This window comes from Silene latifolia, chromosome 6, assembly GCF_048544455.1.
Source record: "Silene latifolia isolate original U9 population chromosome 6, ASM4854445v1, whole genome shotgun sequence".
Classification (NCBI taxonomy): Eukaryota; Viridiplantae; Streptophyta; class Magnoliopsida; order Caryophyllales; family Caryophyllaceae; genus Silene; species Silene latifolia.
This window is the reverse complement of record NC_133531.1, coordinates 130,316,917-130,336,117: the sequence shown is the minus strand read 5'-3', so window position 1 is coordinate 130,336,117 and position 19,201 is coordinate 130,316,917. Positions and strand designations below refer to the sequence as shown.

The 19,201-nt window shown below is 34.8% G+C and overlaps 1 protein-coding gene across 2 annotated transcripts; it reads right to left on the bottom strand.

Moving 5' to 3' along the window:
* Window positions 1-2,187: 2,187 nt before the first annotated feature.
* On the bottom strand, window positions 2,188-11,951 carry LOC141659011 (multiple organellar RNA editing factor 2, chloroplastic-like). Of its 2 annotated transcripts, none has more exons than XM_074465710.1 (4): window positions 11,498-11,951; window positions 3,151-3,248; window positions 2,991-3,056; window positions 2,188-2,581 (listed from the first exon to the last, which is right to left on the bottom strand). In XM_074465710.1, the coding sequence occupies exons 1-4, from the start codon at window positions 11,899-11,901 to the stop codon at window positions 2,415-2,417; spliced, it is 735 nt and encodes a 244-aa protein (XP_074321811.1). In that variant the 5' UTR covers window positions 11,902-11,951; the 3' UTR covers window positions 2,188-2,414. The 2 variants fall into 2 exon arrangements, with proteins under 2 accessions (XP_074321811.1, XP_074321812.1); XM_074465711.1 differs by having other exon boundaries at window positions 3,151-3,245.
* Window positions 11,952-19,201: the final 7,250 nt, after the last annotated feature.

Here is a 19,201-nt window from a genome sequence, read left to right as displayed (position 1 = left end):
TTTTTAAATGTTCCTTAGAAAATTGTTGGGGTAAGGCAAACTACACGATTTTGTAGTTTGCCATTGGAGTTGCTCTTATAGATTAACTTTGTTTAAGCTACTAGTTTCATTAAGCTAGTTGCTTGAATTTGATTAAATGGACCTACCACATGGAAACAACCAATAAAAAGTTAGTATCTTAAAATGTGGGTCCAGTTTAGCTAGTGAAAAATTAAGCCAAACCATTGGAATGAATTGTTAGCTCAAAAATTTTGTAGCTTAAAACTTCATAGGACAAAAGTAAGCTAGTAGGTAGGGGTGTTCAAAATAAACCGAACCGCAAAATCGAAAAACCGTCCTTAAGATTTGATTAACCGAACCGTTTCGACAAAGTGGTTCTTTGAACCGAACCGTTAACTTTATTATGGAAAACGTTCGGTTAAGGTTCGCAGGGAAGGAGTCGTTGCTCGCTTACTAGTTACACAAAATCTCATTGAAGACGGTACGTAGCCGTCACTTTGGAGTGACGGATACCATTTTCTCTCACAAATGACCCAAATAGAGTAGAGAGGGAAGTACATGGGGGTGCCCCCACCTTGTCGTTTCTATCCGTTTTGTGAGTGGCATTACCCGTCACTTGCTCCGACCCGTCTTCAGCAAGACTAACTGTACTAGTAGTTACTACACCAAAATCTTATCTATATTAATACAAAAGACAATACTCAATCCTTAGCGCGCCACGTCACTAATGCAGTTTTTTTTTTTTGGAAATTCATGTTATGGTGGGACCCGTGAGTGTGCAATGTATTTATTTCTTCAGATTTCCGTCTTTTCAAACATGCGATAAATTCCGTCTTACAACAAATTCTATGAAATAATATTATGAAAAAATTCTATGAATTAATATTATGAAATAGTTTTATACATTCCATGTAAATAAAATTTATAACATATACACAGAATGAATTACAAATGCGAGTAAATGAAATTGAATTACGGAGTACATAATTTTTAAAACAAAATTACATAATAATAAAATTACATAATTTCAAGAAGAAATAACATTTATATACGCGATCGAACATAAAACGCAAATGAATTATATACATATGTTAAAGTTGATTATATTAGATTATATTTCTTTTATGCGGATGTAAAGTTTTTTATGTATGCAATTTTTATTTACAAGAGTAAATTACGTTATTTCCTTATAAACCAGTGTATGTGAACACGTGTTTGTAACAAATTTAAACATAAATTATGTAAATCGTAGATTTAGACCAACTAGATAAGTACAATAGAAATGCAAAAACAAATATACATCCAAAAACATTAATACTAGCCCAAATACATACCCGTGCAATTTTGCACAGGTTTAAAACTAGTACTAATGTGATTTTAAAACCCCCCATTTGTCAATTTAGCTCCGTTTGCCATTTTTTAGGAAGGTTTGATACCAAAATGCGCGAGTCATATCCTCTACCAGGTTTGTATTGGCTACTAGGAAGGATTTATACCAAAATGCGAGAGCATGTAACAATTACATAGTTGTTCATTCATGTACGGGTTTTACTTATTCGTGAACTTTTTTTCATTATTTTTCCATACTATGTCCTTTGCCTAATTCTCCTAACTCTCTCTTCTCTAATTCTCTCCCTCACAAAATTAATTAAATTCTACAAAATTAATCAAATCCGTCAAATTACACAATTAAGGATGTAATTCTTGTATCGATCGAGTAATAAGTCTAATTCTTAATTTTATTAATTATATTAAGAAATTGATTTACTCTAATTAAGTTAGAGTTTGTTTAAACCGTTATCGTTATTGGTTGAAATTACATGGAAGCGGAGATTTTTAGTTGAATTCAGAAAAAGATTACCTAACCAATCAAATGCTATGACATGAATCCTTTGATAGTAAAGGAATATCTTTGCGTCTGAGTAATGAGTAGGCACGTTACTTTGTACCATTGCACTGTCAAAACTGCATTTCTTTTTGATACAAATGCATTTTCTGATTCTTAGAATAGAAGATGACGAACTAGCCTTTGACGGTGCAGCTGTCGGTGGTGCTTGACCGGATCCATTGACGGTCGTGGATGGTGAATTAAGGAGAGTCGAATATAGAGAGAGAAAATTGAAAAATTGGGGGAATGAAATAAGAGGGGCAAAATGGTCATTTCCGTCCATAAAAAAGTAAAACTCGTCCATGAATGAGCACCACCCAACAATTATTATACGTTGGCAAAATGTATTAAATTGAGGGATAAGTTCCAAACTTCAAACATTCACTTGTAAAGCAAAGAACCAAAAGAAAAACAAAAAACTAAGCAAAAAAGTGAGAACAATACGAATTCAATGCAGGCGGGTTACAAGCTAGTTCAATTCAACTTTCTTACATAAGCCAATTCGATAGCCACAGTCCACTCGAGATCACCTCATGTTTTCCCTCATCTTATAACGACTTGTATCACCATATCTTGGCCTATCACCATGACTTCGAGAAGCACCAAAAAAACCATGACTTCGAGCAAGTGGCTTAACTCTCCTTTGCCTTTCTGGAGATCTCTGGACGATTTCACCATTAACAAACAGGTCCGCTGCAGAGAATAAGATGGATAGCACATTTTAGTGTCTAAAATGTATGTACAAACTAGTAGTGAGTTGCATTACACCAATTTGGTGGTCTACTAATACGAATATAAATTCCTCCCTCCAAATATATGTAGTGTTTTATCAAATTTAATTTACAACTATTTTCTATTATCATCTTTCTAAAGTAACAACTATTGTATATATTGTGAAAATATTCTCAAGTAAACTCTCTTAATCACTAAAATCAAATGGTAAAATAGGATAATATCTATCAGGTTTGGTAAATACAATTCTTTAGTATTTAAGTTTATCATCAAAAGTATCATTTATATGCATTATTTTGTTTTTCTTAGGAAGGATTCCATGAAAAACGAAATTATCCATATATATATGGATGGAATACAATATGTTTACCTCCATAGTCATTGTACTCAGGGTCAGCATAGGAATCCGGAAGAACGCAAAAAACACCCGGCAAACCTACATGCAAACCAACTTCCAGATGAATAAATGCATAACTAGTATATAACTAAACAGAGCGGCATAAACAAGCCAACATAGAAAGCCACATTACCTTCCATCTTTTTTGCAGTCTCTTCATCAACTTCACAACCGAACCCAAAGTATCCCTCACAGGAGACCTTGTAAATCTTCTTAATCGCCTCTTCCCTACTGATTCATTCATATACACAATGTAATCAATCAAATTGAAATTTATAAAGCAGGTTAAGGAAACATATTGTCGTAGACTCGTATGTCGCTAAATAACAACAAACAGCAATGGACAGACGAGAAAGCAAACATCCACAGATGAATTCAAAAATTATAATTCAAGATTCAGAAGCACATAAGCAAAACAGTCATATGCTCACATGTAGGAAAAAAATTTACTCCCTTTTACGGAGGCTGTAGATTTGAGAACACAAATATATAGGGTTATCACATCATGTTCAGTCTTGTGAACTAAAATCTCCAATAACAGTCAAACAAGCAACCATAAAGGTGCACTTGAATTGAGGGCATATGTTGCCAAATCCAAGAGACGCCTAACAATGATTTTTGAGGCTAGCGGGTTAAGATGAGGCAAGAGACTGAATAAATTTTTGAAAGTGCATTGTCTCCCCATCTATGAACATCTCTAATTGAGAGTAACATATTAAAAGTAATACATGTACGATTGTGGGAACAAGCAAAGAAACAGGTGTGATGGGGATTTTGTCAGCAGTTGGGGGGGCAAAGTAACCTATGGTAAAGAGGTGGATAGCTATTACCATCCCTCCACTACCCTCCCTCCATTTTCAAGTTCCCACCTCCATGTTGCAAGCTTGTACTCTTGTAGTCTCCTCAATTCGTTATCTCTCCATTTCCTCTACTAAAACAATGTCAAATCATTATTCCATCTCCACTTCATCAAACTATTGACCGTTAGATCACCTCGGAATTCAATTTAGACCATTGAGAGAAAATAGAGGGGATCCAAATCGTTCTTTTCCCAACCTAGACCACTAGCCCTAAATGAAAACAAACGGTTCAAAACTTTTTATTATTCCACGTTACTCAATTTCATTTGATTTTTTTTCTCCTTGAAAAACGTCAAGTGGGTCTAATTGAACGAAATGGAAGATAGAAACTAATAAAATCTCATACATGACTCAAATCAATGCAAAGCTCCAAGCAAGCACATGAGGATTAACACGGTCTTTTATATCACAAATCACTACGAGTGGCGGAACCAAGATTTGTATTATGTAATACAGGCGCAAAAATTTTCAAGGGAACTTGTATTGCATTAAGGTAAACAAGGACTAAAGGAGACAAAAAAAAAAAACTGAGAATTTTAACTGAGAATTTCAAATTTTCAAGCCCACTTAATTCAGTCAAGGCCTAATACATTCACAAGACGCGAAAGTGGTAATCTGACCCCTTTACTTTGGCTTATTGTGAGATTAGGCCCCTTAAGTTTAGATTGGAGTGGTTAAGCCCCTTAAGTTAGCTAAAAAGTGAAAGTAAGCCCTCACCCAAAATCTCATGAGAAATTCATTTTCTCATACCACAAAAGCTCAAATAGTTTATGTTTTATTTAAAAAAAAAGTTCAGAATTGTTTTTTTAAATGTAAAAAAAGAAAATTTTTAAATTTTGAAAAAATGAAAATTTTGCTTTTAATTATGTTTCCTGAGAAAAAACTTATTTTTATTAAAATATATCACTAATACTTAAGAAAAACATTTAATAGTCAAAATTAGGCACATACTCCCTCCGATCCACATCATGGGGAAAAATGGAGTATTTAAGAAAAGGTGGAAAAAGTAAGGGTAAAAAGGGAAAAAATAGGTGGGCCATGTAATTGTGGGTGTAATTGTGGGATGGTATGTGGGGTATGTAATGTCATTTTGTGTAAATATGAAATTGGTATAAGGACAATTTGGTAATATTGTGGGCCAAATAAGGTATGTGGATCATCCATTTTAGATAAGTGTTACCTTTGGTGTGGATCGGAGGGAGTATATTTTTAGAGTCTCTCTCTCTCTATCTATCTATATATATATATATATATATATATATATATATATATATATATATATATATATATATATATATACATGTGTGTGTAAAATCAAGTTAGGAAGCTGTGGATGTGACACGTGGCATATTCAGCCTTAAATACACCTATTAATGACAACTTAGTTATTAATTACAAGCATTAATGTAGCATCAACATCAACAATAATTTAATAAAGTTATTTATTAGATTAAATTAAATAAATAATATAGTTAATTTTAAAAATATTTTGAGGAAAATTACAAAACTAAAATTTTTAAATTTATCGCAAAAAATGTCACCGTATGAGTATAATTTCATTAGAGTTATTAAAATATAAATTCAATGAGTGTGTACTCCCCAAAGATGAAATGTAAATTTACGTAAGAGTTGGGTATGTATATACATTATTTTTATTTATTTTTTGCATGTATCTAAAATTTCTATTCATACAAATTTTAAATTGTCAAAATACTATTTAAATATTTTTATACAGTGGAGTTATGATAACAAAATATTAAAATCTTATCATGCAAATTGAGGGTTTTACAAGATAATTTAAGCATTGAATTCCATATAGTTCTTTTGTGTGTATATATATATATATATATATATATATATATATATATATATATAGTATTGAGATCAAATGAGTCCCCCTCCTAAGTGTGAGTCCATAAGTCCTCCTTAGAGCCCTTGGATGAGCACTATGGAAGGCTGAGATTGAAGACAAAAAACAAGGGATTAATGCCTAATTAAGCCCACTCTCTCACTACCTTAACTAATCCACCCTAATTATCACTAATTTCACTATATATAATTTATTCTCCCACCTAATTATCTCTCATCTCACACAATTCACACATTTCTCTCATCCCTCTCTAAAAAAAACTCAATAAATCAAAAATAAACCCAAAAAAATCAAAATTCAAAAATCCCTTCCTCACCCCCTACAACCACCATCCCACCGACTCTCACCCCGACGAACGCCACCACTGCCACCGTCACCCTCTCCTTCCTTGCCGCCTCTCCTCCTACCATCCCCGACAACAACTCACCACCACGACCACTCACCCACGCCTACCACCCTCAACAACCACGACCACTCACCCACGACCATCTCCTCCTACTCACCACCACGACCACTCACCCACGACCATCTCCTCCTACCACCCTCAACAACTCACCCACGCCTACCTCCTCCTCGCCATTTACGATGTCCCTCCTCCTCTCCTCCACCAACACACCACACACTTGACCCCCCACCAAACCCGACGGCCACCTCCTCCTCTCCTCCTCTGTTGCTTCTTTTCTTCTTTCTCTTTTTATTCAGTTTGAAACCATTGTTGGCGGGAAGGTCGGAAGGACGTGGTGAGGGTACTGCGTAGGTGGTAGGTTGGTGGCGGGTTGTGGTTGGGTGGTGTTTTTGTCGTGGGGTGGGGGTTGCCATGGTAGAGGTGGTGGTAGTCGTGGGGTTGAGGGCTGCCGTGGTAGTCGTGAGTGAGGTGGTTGGTGGTGGTGTTGTCTTTTTCTTTTTTTTTTAATCGTTTTTTGTTTTTTTCAGAAATTTTAGTCTTCTTTGTTGTTATTTGTCTTTCCCTTTTTTGTTTTTGTTTTTATTTTATTTTTTTAAGTTTTTGTTTTAAGTTTTAGATTTGTTGTTTTGTTTTTTTGTTTTTGTTTTATGTCATAAAGTTAGATCTATCTTTGAAAAGTTAAGTTTTTTTCAAATTTCATATGTCAAATATCGTCTTAATTTATATTTTTTAAAATCTCATATTGTTTAAATTCGTCTTGTGTGCTAAAAATTACACATTGTGTGCTAAAAATCTCGCATTTATATTTTTATTTCGTTTTTTTAATTTATTTTGTTTAAATTTACCTATTGTGTGCTAAAAATTATGCTTCCAATGATTTCAAAATTCAAATTTTGAAATTCCCGCCTCCAATGTTTTCATGCGATATTTTTACTCCATTTTATGCTTGTTTCTATTAAAATTATACTTATTTCAATTAAAATTACACTTTTTTCTGTTAGAATTACACTTTTTTCTGTTAAAATTACACTTTTCTCCATTAAAATTACACTTTTTTCTGTTAAAATTATACTTTTTTCTGCTAGAATAACACTTGTTTCGGCTAAAATTACACTTTTTGTTGTTAGAATTACACTTTTTTCTGTTAGAATTACACTTTTTTCGGCTAAAATTACACTTTTTGTTGTTAGAATTACACTTTTTTCTGTTAGAATTGCATTTTTTTCTGTTAAAATTACACTTTTCTTCCTTAAAATTACACTTTTTTTCTCTTTAAAATTACACTTTTTTCAATTAGAATTACACTTTTTTCTGTTAGAATTACACTTTTTGTTAGAATTACACCTTTTTTCTCTCGTTAGAATTACACTTTTTTCCGTTAGAATTACACTTTTTTTTGTTAGAATTACACTTTTTGTTAGAATTACACTTTTTGTTGTTAGAATTACACTTTTTCTCGTTAGAATTACACTTTTTCTTAAAATTACACTTTTTCTATTGGACTAATGTTACACTCTCAATGGACTTGGTCATATTCTCATATTCTCATTGGACTAATGTTACACTCTCAATGGACTAAAATTACATTCTCGATGGGATTTGAAAAATTATACTTTTCTGGACTAAAATTACACTTTTCTGGACTAAAATTACACTCTCATTGGATTGAAATTACATTTGCCTGGACTAAAAAATACTTTCCGGACTAAAATAACACTCTCATTGGACTGAAATTACACTTTCCTTGACTAAAATAACACTTTTTGTCGTTAAAATAACACTCGAAAAATGCTAAAATTACAAGAAGTTGTGATAAAATTACAAAAAATTAAAACACTCCTTAAAATTACACTTTTTCTTGTTAGAATTACACTCGTAAAATCCTAAAATGTCGAAAAATTGTCTCGAAAAAAAAAAGAAAAAAAACGAAACAGGAAAAATGTTAACAAATTTTTCATAAACTTCAAAATTTTTTCCGTTGAATTTCAAAATAAAATCCGTCAAACCGTAATTTTTTTCGTTGAAATTACACTTTTTTCCGTTGGAATTACACTTTTAAAACAGTGAAAGTGTAGTAACATTTGTATAAAAGTTTCAGGTCAAAAAAAAAAAATTATGCTCAAAAAATTTTTTTGTTGTATAATTAATCCATTAGTGAATGTATAATTAAAGCTAGAGAGATAAAGTGGATTAATTAGTGTATAGGAAACTCATTAGTGTTAAGTATACTTTTTTGCTTTCAATCTCAACCATCCTTAGTGGAAGATCTAAGGGATGTAGAGAGGACTTATGGACTCAAACATTTTGGTGGACTCATAAGAACTTGACACTATATATATATATATATATATATATATATATATATATATATATATATATATAGAGAGAGAGAGAGAGAGAGAGAGGATCTAATGAGTCCACCTCTTCCATTGAGTCTCTAAGTCCCTCTAAAGGCCATTGGATGGACTCAATGGATGGTTCAGATGGACGGAGAGGAAAATGATTAAGAACTATTAAAAAGAAAAGGAAAAAAATGTGGATGGTTGGATTGAGATGGATGGTTAAGATTGAAAATAACAAAAAAAAATTATCACTAATCAATTTTTTATACACTAATTAAATTTTCTTTCTCTCTCTAGCCCTAATTAATCAGTTTTAAGTTTCAGATTTTACGAGTGTAAATGTAATGTTGTATGAGTTTTATGAGTGTAACTTTGATTTTTTTTTTGTGACGGAAATTTTGTTTTTTGTGACAGATTTTATGGCGGTTTTGTATGCAAAAAATTGAATTTGTACAATTTTAATGTTTTACGAGTGTAAATGTAATATTTTAAGAGTGTAAATTTGATTTGTTGTGACCTGTGTTACTCAGACTCAGCAGAGAAGTGTCGTATCCGACGCATATCGGAGTGTCTGACACGTGATTCTAAAATTTAAGTGACATGGGGATGCGGTCAAACAAGTGTCTTGACCGACTTTAGAGACACCTATACGACACTTCGAAATTAAAAGTTTACAAATAAATAGTAAATATAGTTTATTAATATCATTTTTTTACATGGGAAAGGACACATTTATTTCAAAAGTCCAACTTTTCGGTTTTCAATTGCATGTGAGTTTAAGAGAAATAAAATCCCTCTTATACTAAAAGAATAAGAGAACTCCAATATTTTCCCGCCTAAATGAAAATTACTCTATAATGGGGCTTCATTATGTAATATCTACAATTGGGCCATTCTGTTTAATTTCATTTACTGTCCCTCATTCAAAGTTTCAAACCAAAGCTTACATTCTCTTTCTGGGAGTCTAACTTCACAAATTTTGACTCTGAATTCCATCAAAAGTATAAAATTTTGATAGACGAAATTTAAATATATATAGATTTATTATGAAAAAAAATTACATAAAATGTTATTTTTTGATAAAAAGGGACAAGTATTAAAAGTGTTGAACCTTATGTTTTCTACCTCTTAATACTAAACATTATTAATAGTAAATTTTATAATTAAATTTCAATTGAAGTTAATATTATTACTAATTGTTTGTTTCTCTAATATATTTATCTAGAAAACCGCGCATTCGCGCGGGATCTATACTAGTAGATTAATAGACCATTAAATATGCACTGCTGCCTCTCTCTTCTTTTATATTTTAACATTTCCCCACATTTCTCTCTCTTCTTTAACCCTTTTCACCTTTCCCCACGTTATTTCTTCATCTTTTCTTGCTCTCTCTTCTCCATCTTCCTTGAAATACTTCTGACTATCGCTTTGTAAAAGTGTCGGGAGTCGTGTCGTACTCTTCAGTATCCCAGACGTGTCAGGTGTCGTGTCTGGTGAAGTGTCGACACTCGACACTCGACACTCGACACCTACCTGGAGTGTCGAAGCTTCTTTGGTTGTGACGGAAATTTTGAATTTATATAATTTTAACATTTTATGAGTGTAACTTTGATGTCTTACGAGTGTAAATGTAATATTCTATGAGTGTAAATTTGATTTTTTTGTGACGGAAATTTTGAATTTATATAATTTTAACATTTTAGGAGTGTAAATTTGATGTTTTACGAGTGTAAATGTAAAATTTTAAGAGTGTAAATTTAATTTTTTGCGACGGAAATTTTGAATTTTTATAATTTTAACATTGTACGAGTGTAAATTTGATGTTTTACGAGTGTAAATATAATATTTTAACACTGTAAATTTGATTTTTTATGAAGGAAATTTTGAATTTACATATATTAACATTTTACGAGTGTAAATGTAATATTTTAAGAGTGTAAATTTGATTTTTTAGGCAATTTTCTATATAAAAATTTGAATTTATATAATCTTAACATGTTAAGAGTGTAAATGTGGTGCTTTACGAGTGTAAATGTATTATTTTAAGTGTAAACTTAAAGGTATACGAGTGTAAATTTAAAGGTTTATGAGTGTAAATCTAGTGCTTTGCCAGAGTAATTTTGGTCCTTTTAAGTATAACTTTGATCCTTTAAGAGTGTAACTTTGGTCCTTTATGAGTGTAAATGTAGTCCGACAAACACCACCACCGTCCTCCACAACCAACCCACCCTCATAAAAAAGGTAGATCTATTAACAATCTCGAAAAATAAAGCAAAAAAACTAGATCTGGAAAAAAAATGCCACCACCAACCGACCCTCATAAAAAAGGTAGATCTATTAAAAAACTTGTAAAATAAAGCAAAAAAAACTAGATCTAGAAAAAAAATGCGAGGGTAAATTTGATGAAATACGAGTGTAAATCTTTAAGGAAATACGAGTGTAAATTTGAGGAAATACAAGTGTAACTTTATAGAAATACGAGTGTAAATTTAAAAAAATACGAGTGTAAATGTAAAATAATACAAGTGTAAATGTAAAAGAACACAAAAAAAACAGATCTGAAACCTCCACAATAACAAGACAAATTATCTGGTCGGAGGAGGAGGACGTAGGGTAGTGGCGATGGTGGTGCATAATGGCTCTTGTGGTGCGTGGTTTGGTGGAGACTGCGGTGTGGGGAGCTGGCGGGTCGGGTGGGTCGGCGTGGTGGTCGGGAAGTATGTGTGTGGTGGTCGGTTGGTGTTGGTGTCGGGTTGTGGTGGTGCGTGGTAGTCGGTTTTTGGTGGTGGGTGTAAGGTGGTTGGTGGTGGTAGGTGGGTGAGTGAGGAAGAGATGATTAATCCCTCCGTTCCAATCATATGCTTACCTATCTATTCTTCCTGAGCAGTATTTTAATCAAAGGCGAAAGGCGAACAAATGATTACGAAGGGGTAGAAACCCTAAAATTAATCAATCAAACCAACTCCATAAAAGTAACTATCTACATTAAAATGAGTGATAACCTGCCAACAACTTTGGAAAGGGTTTGAATATAAGCATCAATCATCTGCTGTTTGCTCGCGTCTTCGTCACCGGTTTTATCCATAACAATAACCCAATGTGCATAATCACAACCCGGAAAAGTCGGCGCAAACTCCGTAGGCGAGCGGTCACTGAAGTTGGACCCACCCGAGTTGTTGTTATTGAGTGTGGAGTATGGACCGGACCAGTTGACCCGGCATCGGATGGCGGAAAACGGAGCGAGGGACCGGGTTGAGTTGGAGATAAGGAGGGTGGGACGGGCGGATCGGATTGGTCTGAGTGTGGGTGAGCGGGTGATGGTTGGAACGGTGGAGAAGAGGCGTTTGAGAGAAGGGCGGAGGGATAGGGTGGTTGTTAGGGTTTTAGTGATGGGGGTTGTCGCCATTGTTGATGAGAGAAATGAAATGAGTGAGGGTTTTGTGTTTGTGTAGTTGGGGTGGGTTTTGCGTTGAGGGGATTCCAAGTCGACTTAAACCTAGACTAGATCCGAGTCGCATGTGCTATTAGGGTGAGATTATCAGTAGATTCTCCCAAGTCTTAAGATTATACCACATCAGATCCACCTTAGATTCACCTCACACTTTATACATTATCTGTCAGACTCACTTCAACCCTACTTTTCCACTTCACATTTTTTTTTTCAAAAAGAAATGACACATGTTGTCCACTCATTGGATAATTTTTCTTTGAAGTAGGGTCAAGACTCAGCCAAAGTCCTCAACTTAAGACTCAGGTAGATTATTGGTTGTCTTGAGTGAGTCTTGTCTTAAGACTTACCAAAGTCTTGTCTCAAAACTATCAATAATCTTACCCTTAGTATAGAGAATTCATACTCTATATTTAACTTGTAAGTTGAATTGACTCGACTTTATCTAATTCGACCTGAACTTTTTATATTGGTCGATTGTCGTTGTCACTAATTAATTTAATATCACACCCAAAACTGACTGAAATTCAAAATGAATTGACTAACCTGATTCGACTCGATTGAATATGCGACGACGTTGAAGAGGAAAGAGAGAGAAATTGGAGAATATAGGAGAGAGGGAAAGGAGGAGGGGTGGGGTAGAGAAAAGAGATTAGTACTGGAGGAATCAATATCTATCAATCTATTTTCTATTTATATTAATAAAGAAAGCTTTTTTTTCAGCGATTATAGAGAGTCCAGTTTTCGCGAATTATTTTCGAATAATAAAATAATAAATAAAGGGATATTCTACATGGTACCCCTTAATTTGTTTACTTTCTACATGGTACCTCTACACTTTTTAAAACATACATGGTACCCCTAATTGTTGTCATTATCACTAAGTGTACCCCTAAACTTTATTTTCCATCAATTAAACTTAGTTTTAGGCGTTAGGTAATGACTTGGACGCGTAACCAAACTTATTATTTATTATCTCATGACATAAGGACTCTATTAGACTCAATATCCATCTCGATCCTAATATTTATTGATGTATATGGGCTAAAAAAAATTTGACGGAAAATTTATTGATTTCTTGCCAAATTATCACGTCCAAAGATGGATATTGAGCCTAATAAACTCCTTATGTCGGCCGCAACGGTGGAGTCTAGTGGTTAAAATTTGTGTGAAATTCTCAGGAGACCCAGGTTCAAGCCTCCTCAAGAGCAAAATCTTGTGGAGCCTTCTTGGCCTGAGTCCATGTCTAATAAACTTCGAGCCTGCCACCCTCGGGTGGTTAACCTGGTATACGTGGTTTGCAGGCTATCACGTACACCCGCAGGTTTACCCAGTGCGCACCGAAAGTAGCGGCTGCGAGTTCCCTCGTTACCAAAAAAAAAAAGTCCTCATGTCATGAGATGATAAATGACAAGCTTGGTTACGCTTCTAAGTAATCACTTAACGCCTAAAACTAAGTTTAATTGACGGAAAATAAAGTTTAGGGGTACACTTAGTAATAATGACAACAATTAAGGGCACCATATATGTTTTTAAAAGTGTAGGGGTACCATGTAGAAAGTCAAAAAATTGAGGAGTACCATGTAGAATATCCCATAAATAAATTATAAAGATATACTAACGTAACTATGTAAGTTTGGTATAATTCTAATGACCTACAATTCTTATGCAAGTTATAATAATAAAGGTCTTATAGAGTAATATTTTATTCTATCCCAACTCTATGTAGCTGTAACACTCTCATACTGCAAGTGCTTTACCAGGACCACTTAAGGTATGGAAGTGCTACCATCTCGGTTACCCGAGACAATGATAATTAAATGACAATAAAGAAACATACTTAGATAACAATATAGTTTAAAGTGATTACATGTTCAAAACCCAAAACTGATAAAAGAGAAATACAAATGTTCTCAAAACCAAAAGTACTAAACAACTAGTCCAAAACAACGGAAGACTTTAAGACTGCATCGTGGTGACTCATCCCAGCTAACTCAAGCGCATCATCTCATACCTGCTCAACAACTGCTCACCATTCCCGAATGGATCACCACAGTTTTTAAAACAATTACCGGCGTCAGTACTAATTACATAAAACAAAGTCACAACGAAACAAGAACACAAACAGCACAACAGCTCAGCAATTCTCTAGTCTCCAACACCAATCTCCACATTACTGACTACAAATTAAAGTGTGTAGTCCTGCCAGAGTACCCATTGCAACAATTACTCCACACCGCCAGTGGGGGACCGCAGCCGTACCCACCAAATCCCCGCTCATCTCTATTGAGCGATAAACCCAGGTTCCTTAATGTGCACATCCCTTCTGTGACGGGTTCCACAGAAGGCGAATCAAGGGCGTAAAGCCACTCCCGCAAGTGACTCCACTCAGCCAGGGACGCGCCCCAAAGATCACGGACAGATACAAACCAATCAACGCTATGAAATCAACAACTGTCTTAACCAACCAATATTGTAATCAATCACTAATTACAACAACAATCACCACGCATTATGTAACTAATACTGAGTAGGGAAAACCCTACCTGGAATCGCAAACACCGACAGACGATCAAGCAGCTAAGTCAGAATCTCTCCTCAACGAACCCTTCTCCTATACATACATACATACAATCACTCAATCACCCAATTAGGGTTTAACCAACTTTAACAAAATACTATAAAAATTATATGTAAAGCTTACCCTTGACGCAAGGATCACAAAGGTGTAAAGAACAACGAAATCCGACACTTCTAGCTCCGGGATTTTCTAATAATGCGGCGAAGATGATTCAACGTAACTCTTAATCTTCTCTTTAAGGTTTTTAGGTTGAAAAAGTGTTTTAAGAAAAGTGACGAAACGCTTATATATCATTCCCGCATTAATAACAAAACCCGTCAAATATCACCCGTAAACTCACTTACTCGATCGAGTGTCAAGCTTACTCAATCGAGTACCCTACAGGCAGACTACTGATTTGCGTAAAAACACGCTTACGCGACAGATTAAGCCCCAATCGATAGAGTACCCCAAGACATATAAAACTAGACCTGGCAAAAGTATACCGAACCCGAAGAACCGATCGAAAATACCCGAATCGACACCTGACCGTACACCCGAAAGGTATAATCAACTTCACCCGAAACACAGATCGACTGAATTGATTCGAAATCGAACCGAATTTGTAATATCCGAAATAGACCCAAGATCGAATGAACCTGAACTGTTTCAACCTGAATTGTTTTAATTCGAACCGATATATACCTGAACCGATTTTAACTCGTACATTGATGACAGAAACTCAACATTGAAACCCGAAATGACCCGAATGTACCTAGGCGTCACATTTAGGGTGTCTTTTTGTACATGAGTGTCACCCCTTTGACGTCAATGAATTAATATTATATCGTAGTTATGCAAAAAAAACATTATTTATTAAATTTTTAAAAAAAAATTATTCGATTATATCCAATCTTTTGAATAAAGATGTAATCCCTTGACATCCGATCCGATTATGACCTAACTCGAATCTAATCTGCTCTGATATTGACCCGACTCGAACCTTATTTGCACCGATATTGACCCAACTCGAACCTGAACCAACCCGAAATATCTACAACCGATTAAAAGTGAAAACTGAATCCAACCTGAATTGAACCGAACTGAAATCGAAAAAAAAAAGATAAACCGAAATAACCCGATCCGAAAGAACCCGAACCGAAACTGATCTGATTGACCCGTTTGCCACCTCTATATAAAACCGTAGTATTACAACAGCTTTATTGTATAGTGGCTGCTTAATCCGGTTTTCCTTTGGTTTATTTATTTATTATTATTTGGCTTTAGTTTTTTATTTTTCGTTTTCAATATTTACCCCAGTTTATTTAGTTTTCTATTACATTAGTTTAACACCACCATGTATATTATATTAGATTTATCATGTTTAATGTTAATGTATTTATTTCCTTTAGTTTTTCTAATTTGATGAAACTTAATCTATGGCTTTACTTTTTGTGCAGGCACCAAATTAACCAATTTAAGTGATATCAATTAACGCACTAGAGAGTAGAGACTTAAGAGTTTCGTTTCTTTAAGAATAAAGATGTGAATGTAAACAAGCTTAATTTTTTATATATAATATTGTTTTTGTAACAGAGTTTATTTTCGTGATTCTACATAATCTGGACTCATCATGATTGCTTTTTTACAGCGTTCTCTTATCTTGAGTTCTTAACTTTTCAGTGATATTAAAAACAAGATGATGAACATAACAGGTTACACAACCCACAAAACTAAAAACAGATACAAGATTAATATGACAAAATTGGTACAAGGTGAATAGTGTCCGATCGGACAATACTATAACTCTCTCTAATGTTTCATGTTGTTTCAGGTTCATTGCCGCTTTCTTCACTGGCCTTTATATGTTTTTCGTTGAGCGTTCGAAAGATTTGATCGTGACTAAATTGCTCACCAGACTAATGACAAATCGATCATCTAAGATCGAGCAAAGTATTGTATGTAAAAACTTAACTTCGGTGATGTTGTACAATATGATTGTGTATATACAATTACAAATTTTAAACCTATGTTGGAGTATGTAACGGTATCCCAGTCACAGAATCATTGTCCATTAGATTATGACATTTGAATGTACGAGTTTGTGAGGGAGGTTCGCTTTGTTCGCTCTCTTTTGTCGCTGCGAAAGGTCTCCCAAAGTCCCAAATCACTAAGAATTAATAAGAGATACTCGATACGCCATAAATCATTGAATATGATCAAACATTATTAAAAGTCATAAAAAAAAAACCCTGAATACTTAGAGTATATAATCTATACAATATAATTAAAATTAAATGTGACATGGCAAATGTGACGTGACAAATTAAATGTGACATGGCAATATCATAACCCATTTTATGCAATATAGTTTAAAGACTACCTAAAACATTAAATTTTATTCCATAAGCCATTTTTACAATTAATTTATTGTGGACATGGGCCACATGCCGGTCTGTGGACGTGGGCCACCTACCGATTTGTAGTCACGGGCCACCTGCACGCCAAGCCAAAATGTGGACATGCAGCGGTCTTTTGAAAGCCACGCTCGGTGGCGTTGAAATGCTTTCGACCAGATCGCTTTATATCGGTCGGTTACGTCTCGGCAAAGGTCTCGAAACGATGTAGAGGTGTTCGAAGTCGCCACCAAACAATTATGGGGTGCCTGGAAACCGTTCGAATCCACTTTATACCAAGGTCAATCAAGGCAAAAAGCGGTGTTTACCATAGGTACTAAAGATAAGGACCCGTCCCCCTTTAGCATCCTATCGCTAGAATGACTCTCGTATACCCTGGATAAGGCCATCCACTATCCAAAGGTTCTGAGTAAGGGGTGAGGGTACGTATTGGTAAGCCCTTTAATTGGACACCCAATCCCGCCCGCGTTAGCGGCCTCTACTGATCGATCGTTGTTGTTTAAATGTAAGAGTTGATAAAACGATTTAAATGCATGAATGCGCATCCAAAAGCTTAGCCTAACATGTGAGAATTTTCTAAGTCGGTTTGTTTATCCAAATATCAAGAAAATGAGGTTGAGTTGGATTTAGATTGATTTGCATGCGAAAACGGAAATTAAACATCCATTTACCAAATGCGAGTTATGATGCTTAACATGATCCATTTATTTGGAAAAGAAGTGTGTTTAAATGACAAAGTATAAAAACGTAAACTTGTCAATCTGATCCATCACGTATTCAGATTAACCGTAATCGGGATCGTCCTAGACAAGTGCTAAAAACGAAACAGAAGAATTGGTCCGGTTTCAAACCCATCGTCAAAAGCTACCAACCAAAATAATATTTATAACTTCACAAACTACTCTTAGTAAGAGGTAAGTAAAGGTCGGATCCCAAGGGACGGGTATTGATGTAGGATTCTCAATTGCAAATAACTATGTCTTATGGGGTCACAATTTGGTTTGAGGTAATGTGTAATCTAAACTAATCAACAAAATGAAAGTAAATTAATGAAAACAAAGCAAAGCAATTAAAAGGAGTTTGTAAGCAAATGATTAAAAGCACTAGGGTGTCATGGGTTCATAGGGGATTCATAGGAGTAGATCAGACAAATATGTTCTCAATTAGATGCAAGAACTTATTGTTGTGATGGGATCGAGTTAGTGTATATCTTACAATCCCTAGGAATATTTGGGTCCCGGAGCCAAGTTGTCTAGACTATACAACACCTACAAGTCGACTTAATTCTTCCTATTTCACTCTATGCATGGTCTAATGAGACTCGAGTTGGTTTATATCTTAGAAGCCTTATTGAAGAGATAAGGGATGGTAAAAAAATGCAAGGTTTCACAGTCTCACATTTCATCAAACATAACATGTGTATAAGTTGAAATCACAACAAGCAAGCAAATTAATTATGAGAGCATATTAGATTAAGCATAGATCAATCCCCATGTTTGTTTCCCCTAATTCCCCATTAACTCTAGCTAAAGAAACTACTCACTCATAATCAAGTTTAGTATGCTAATAAAGTTGTCAATCATACTAACAAAACAAAAGATGATGAATAAATGAAAGTGATTAACAATAATTAAACAAGGGTAAAAAGGAATTATACCTATGGAGATGATCCAAATAATAAAGCAAAGAATAATAGAAGTACTTGATGTATTGATGGAAGGTTGTCAATCCTCCAAATAAACCCAAATAATCTTCTAATTACCCAAATAAAAGGAAGAACAATAGAGAAATTAAGGAAAGATTAAGATGTGATTAATATTGAGAAATGTATTACAACTAAACTAAGATGAGATTAAAGTTGGATTAAGAGGATATTAAGAGAGCATACGATTGGATGCTAATCTAGGTATTACAAAAGGGTATTTATACTAAAGATTAAGTACAAGGATTAGGGTTACTAAGGGCTTAAATGACTATTAAGACCCTAAGAAAACTTGAGGAAATGCTACTTTCGAGGGACATGCGCGGATCGTCTCTCCTAGTCCTGCCACAATCCGCTCGTCCTTTGCTGAGGCACGGGCTGTTCTGCAAGAAGATCCGCTCGGATCAGGGAGGGGATGCTCGGATCATAGCTCTTCAGTCCGCTCGTCCTGGGATCAAGCCGCTCAGATCCTGGCACTTTGGTACGCTCGGATCATGCTCGGGCCGCTCGGATCCTTGGGCAGAGTACTTCACTTGTTTGGCTCCTTAACAATCCGCAAGGATCGTGTTGGGGATGCAA

Excerpts from the sequence above, each read along its gene's own strand:
- LOC141659011 (XM_074465710.1), bottom strand. The coding sequence starts at position 11,901 with ATGGCGACAACCCCCATCACTAAAACCCTAACAACCACCCTATCCCTC. Across the intron at positions 3,249-11,497 it reads CTTTCCAAAGTTGTTGGCAG|TAGGGAAGAGGCGATTAAGA; the intron begins GTTATCACTCAT and ends TGAATGAATCAG. Across the intron at positions 3,057-3,150 it reads GACTGCAAAAAAGATGGAAG|GTTTGCCGGGTGTTTTTTGC; the intron begins GTAATGTGGCTT and ends GTTTGCATGTAG.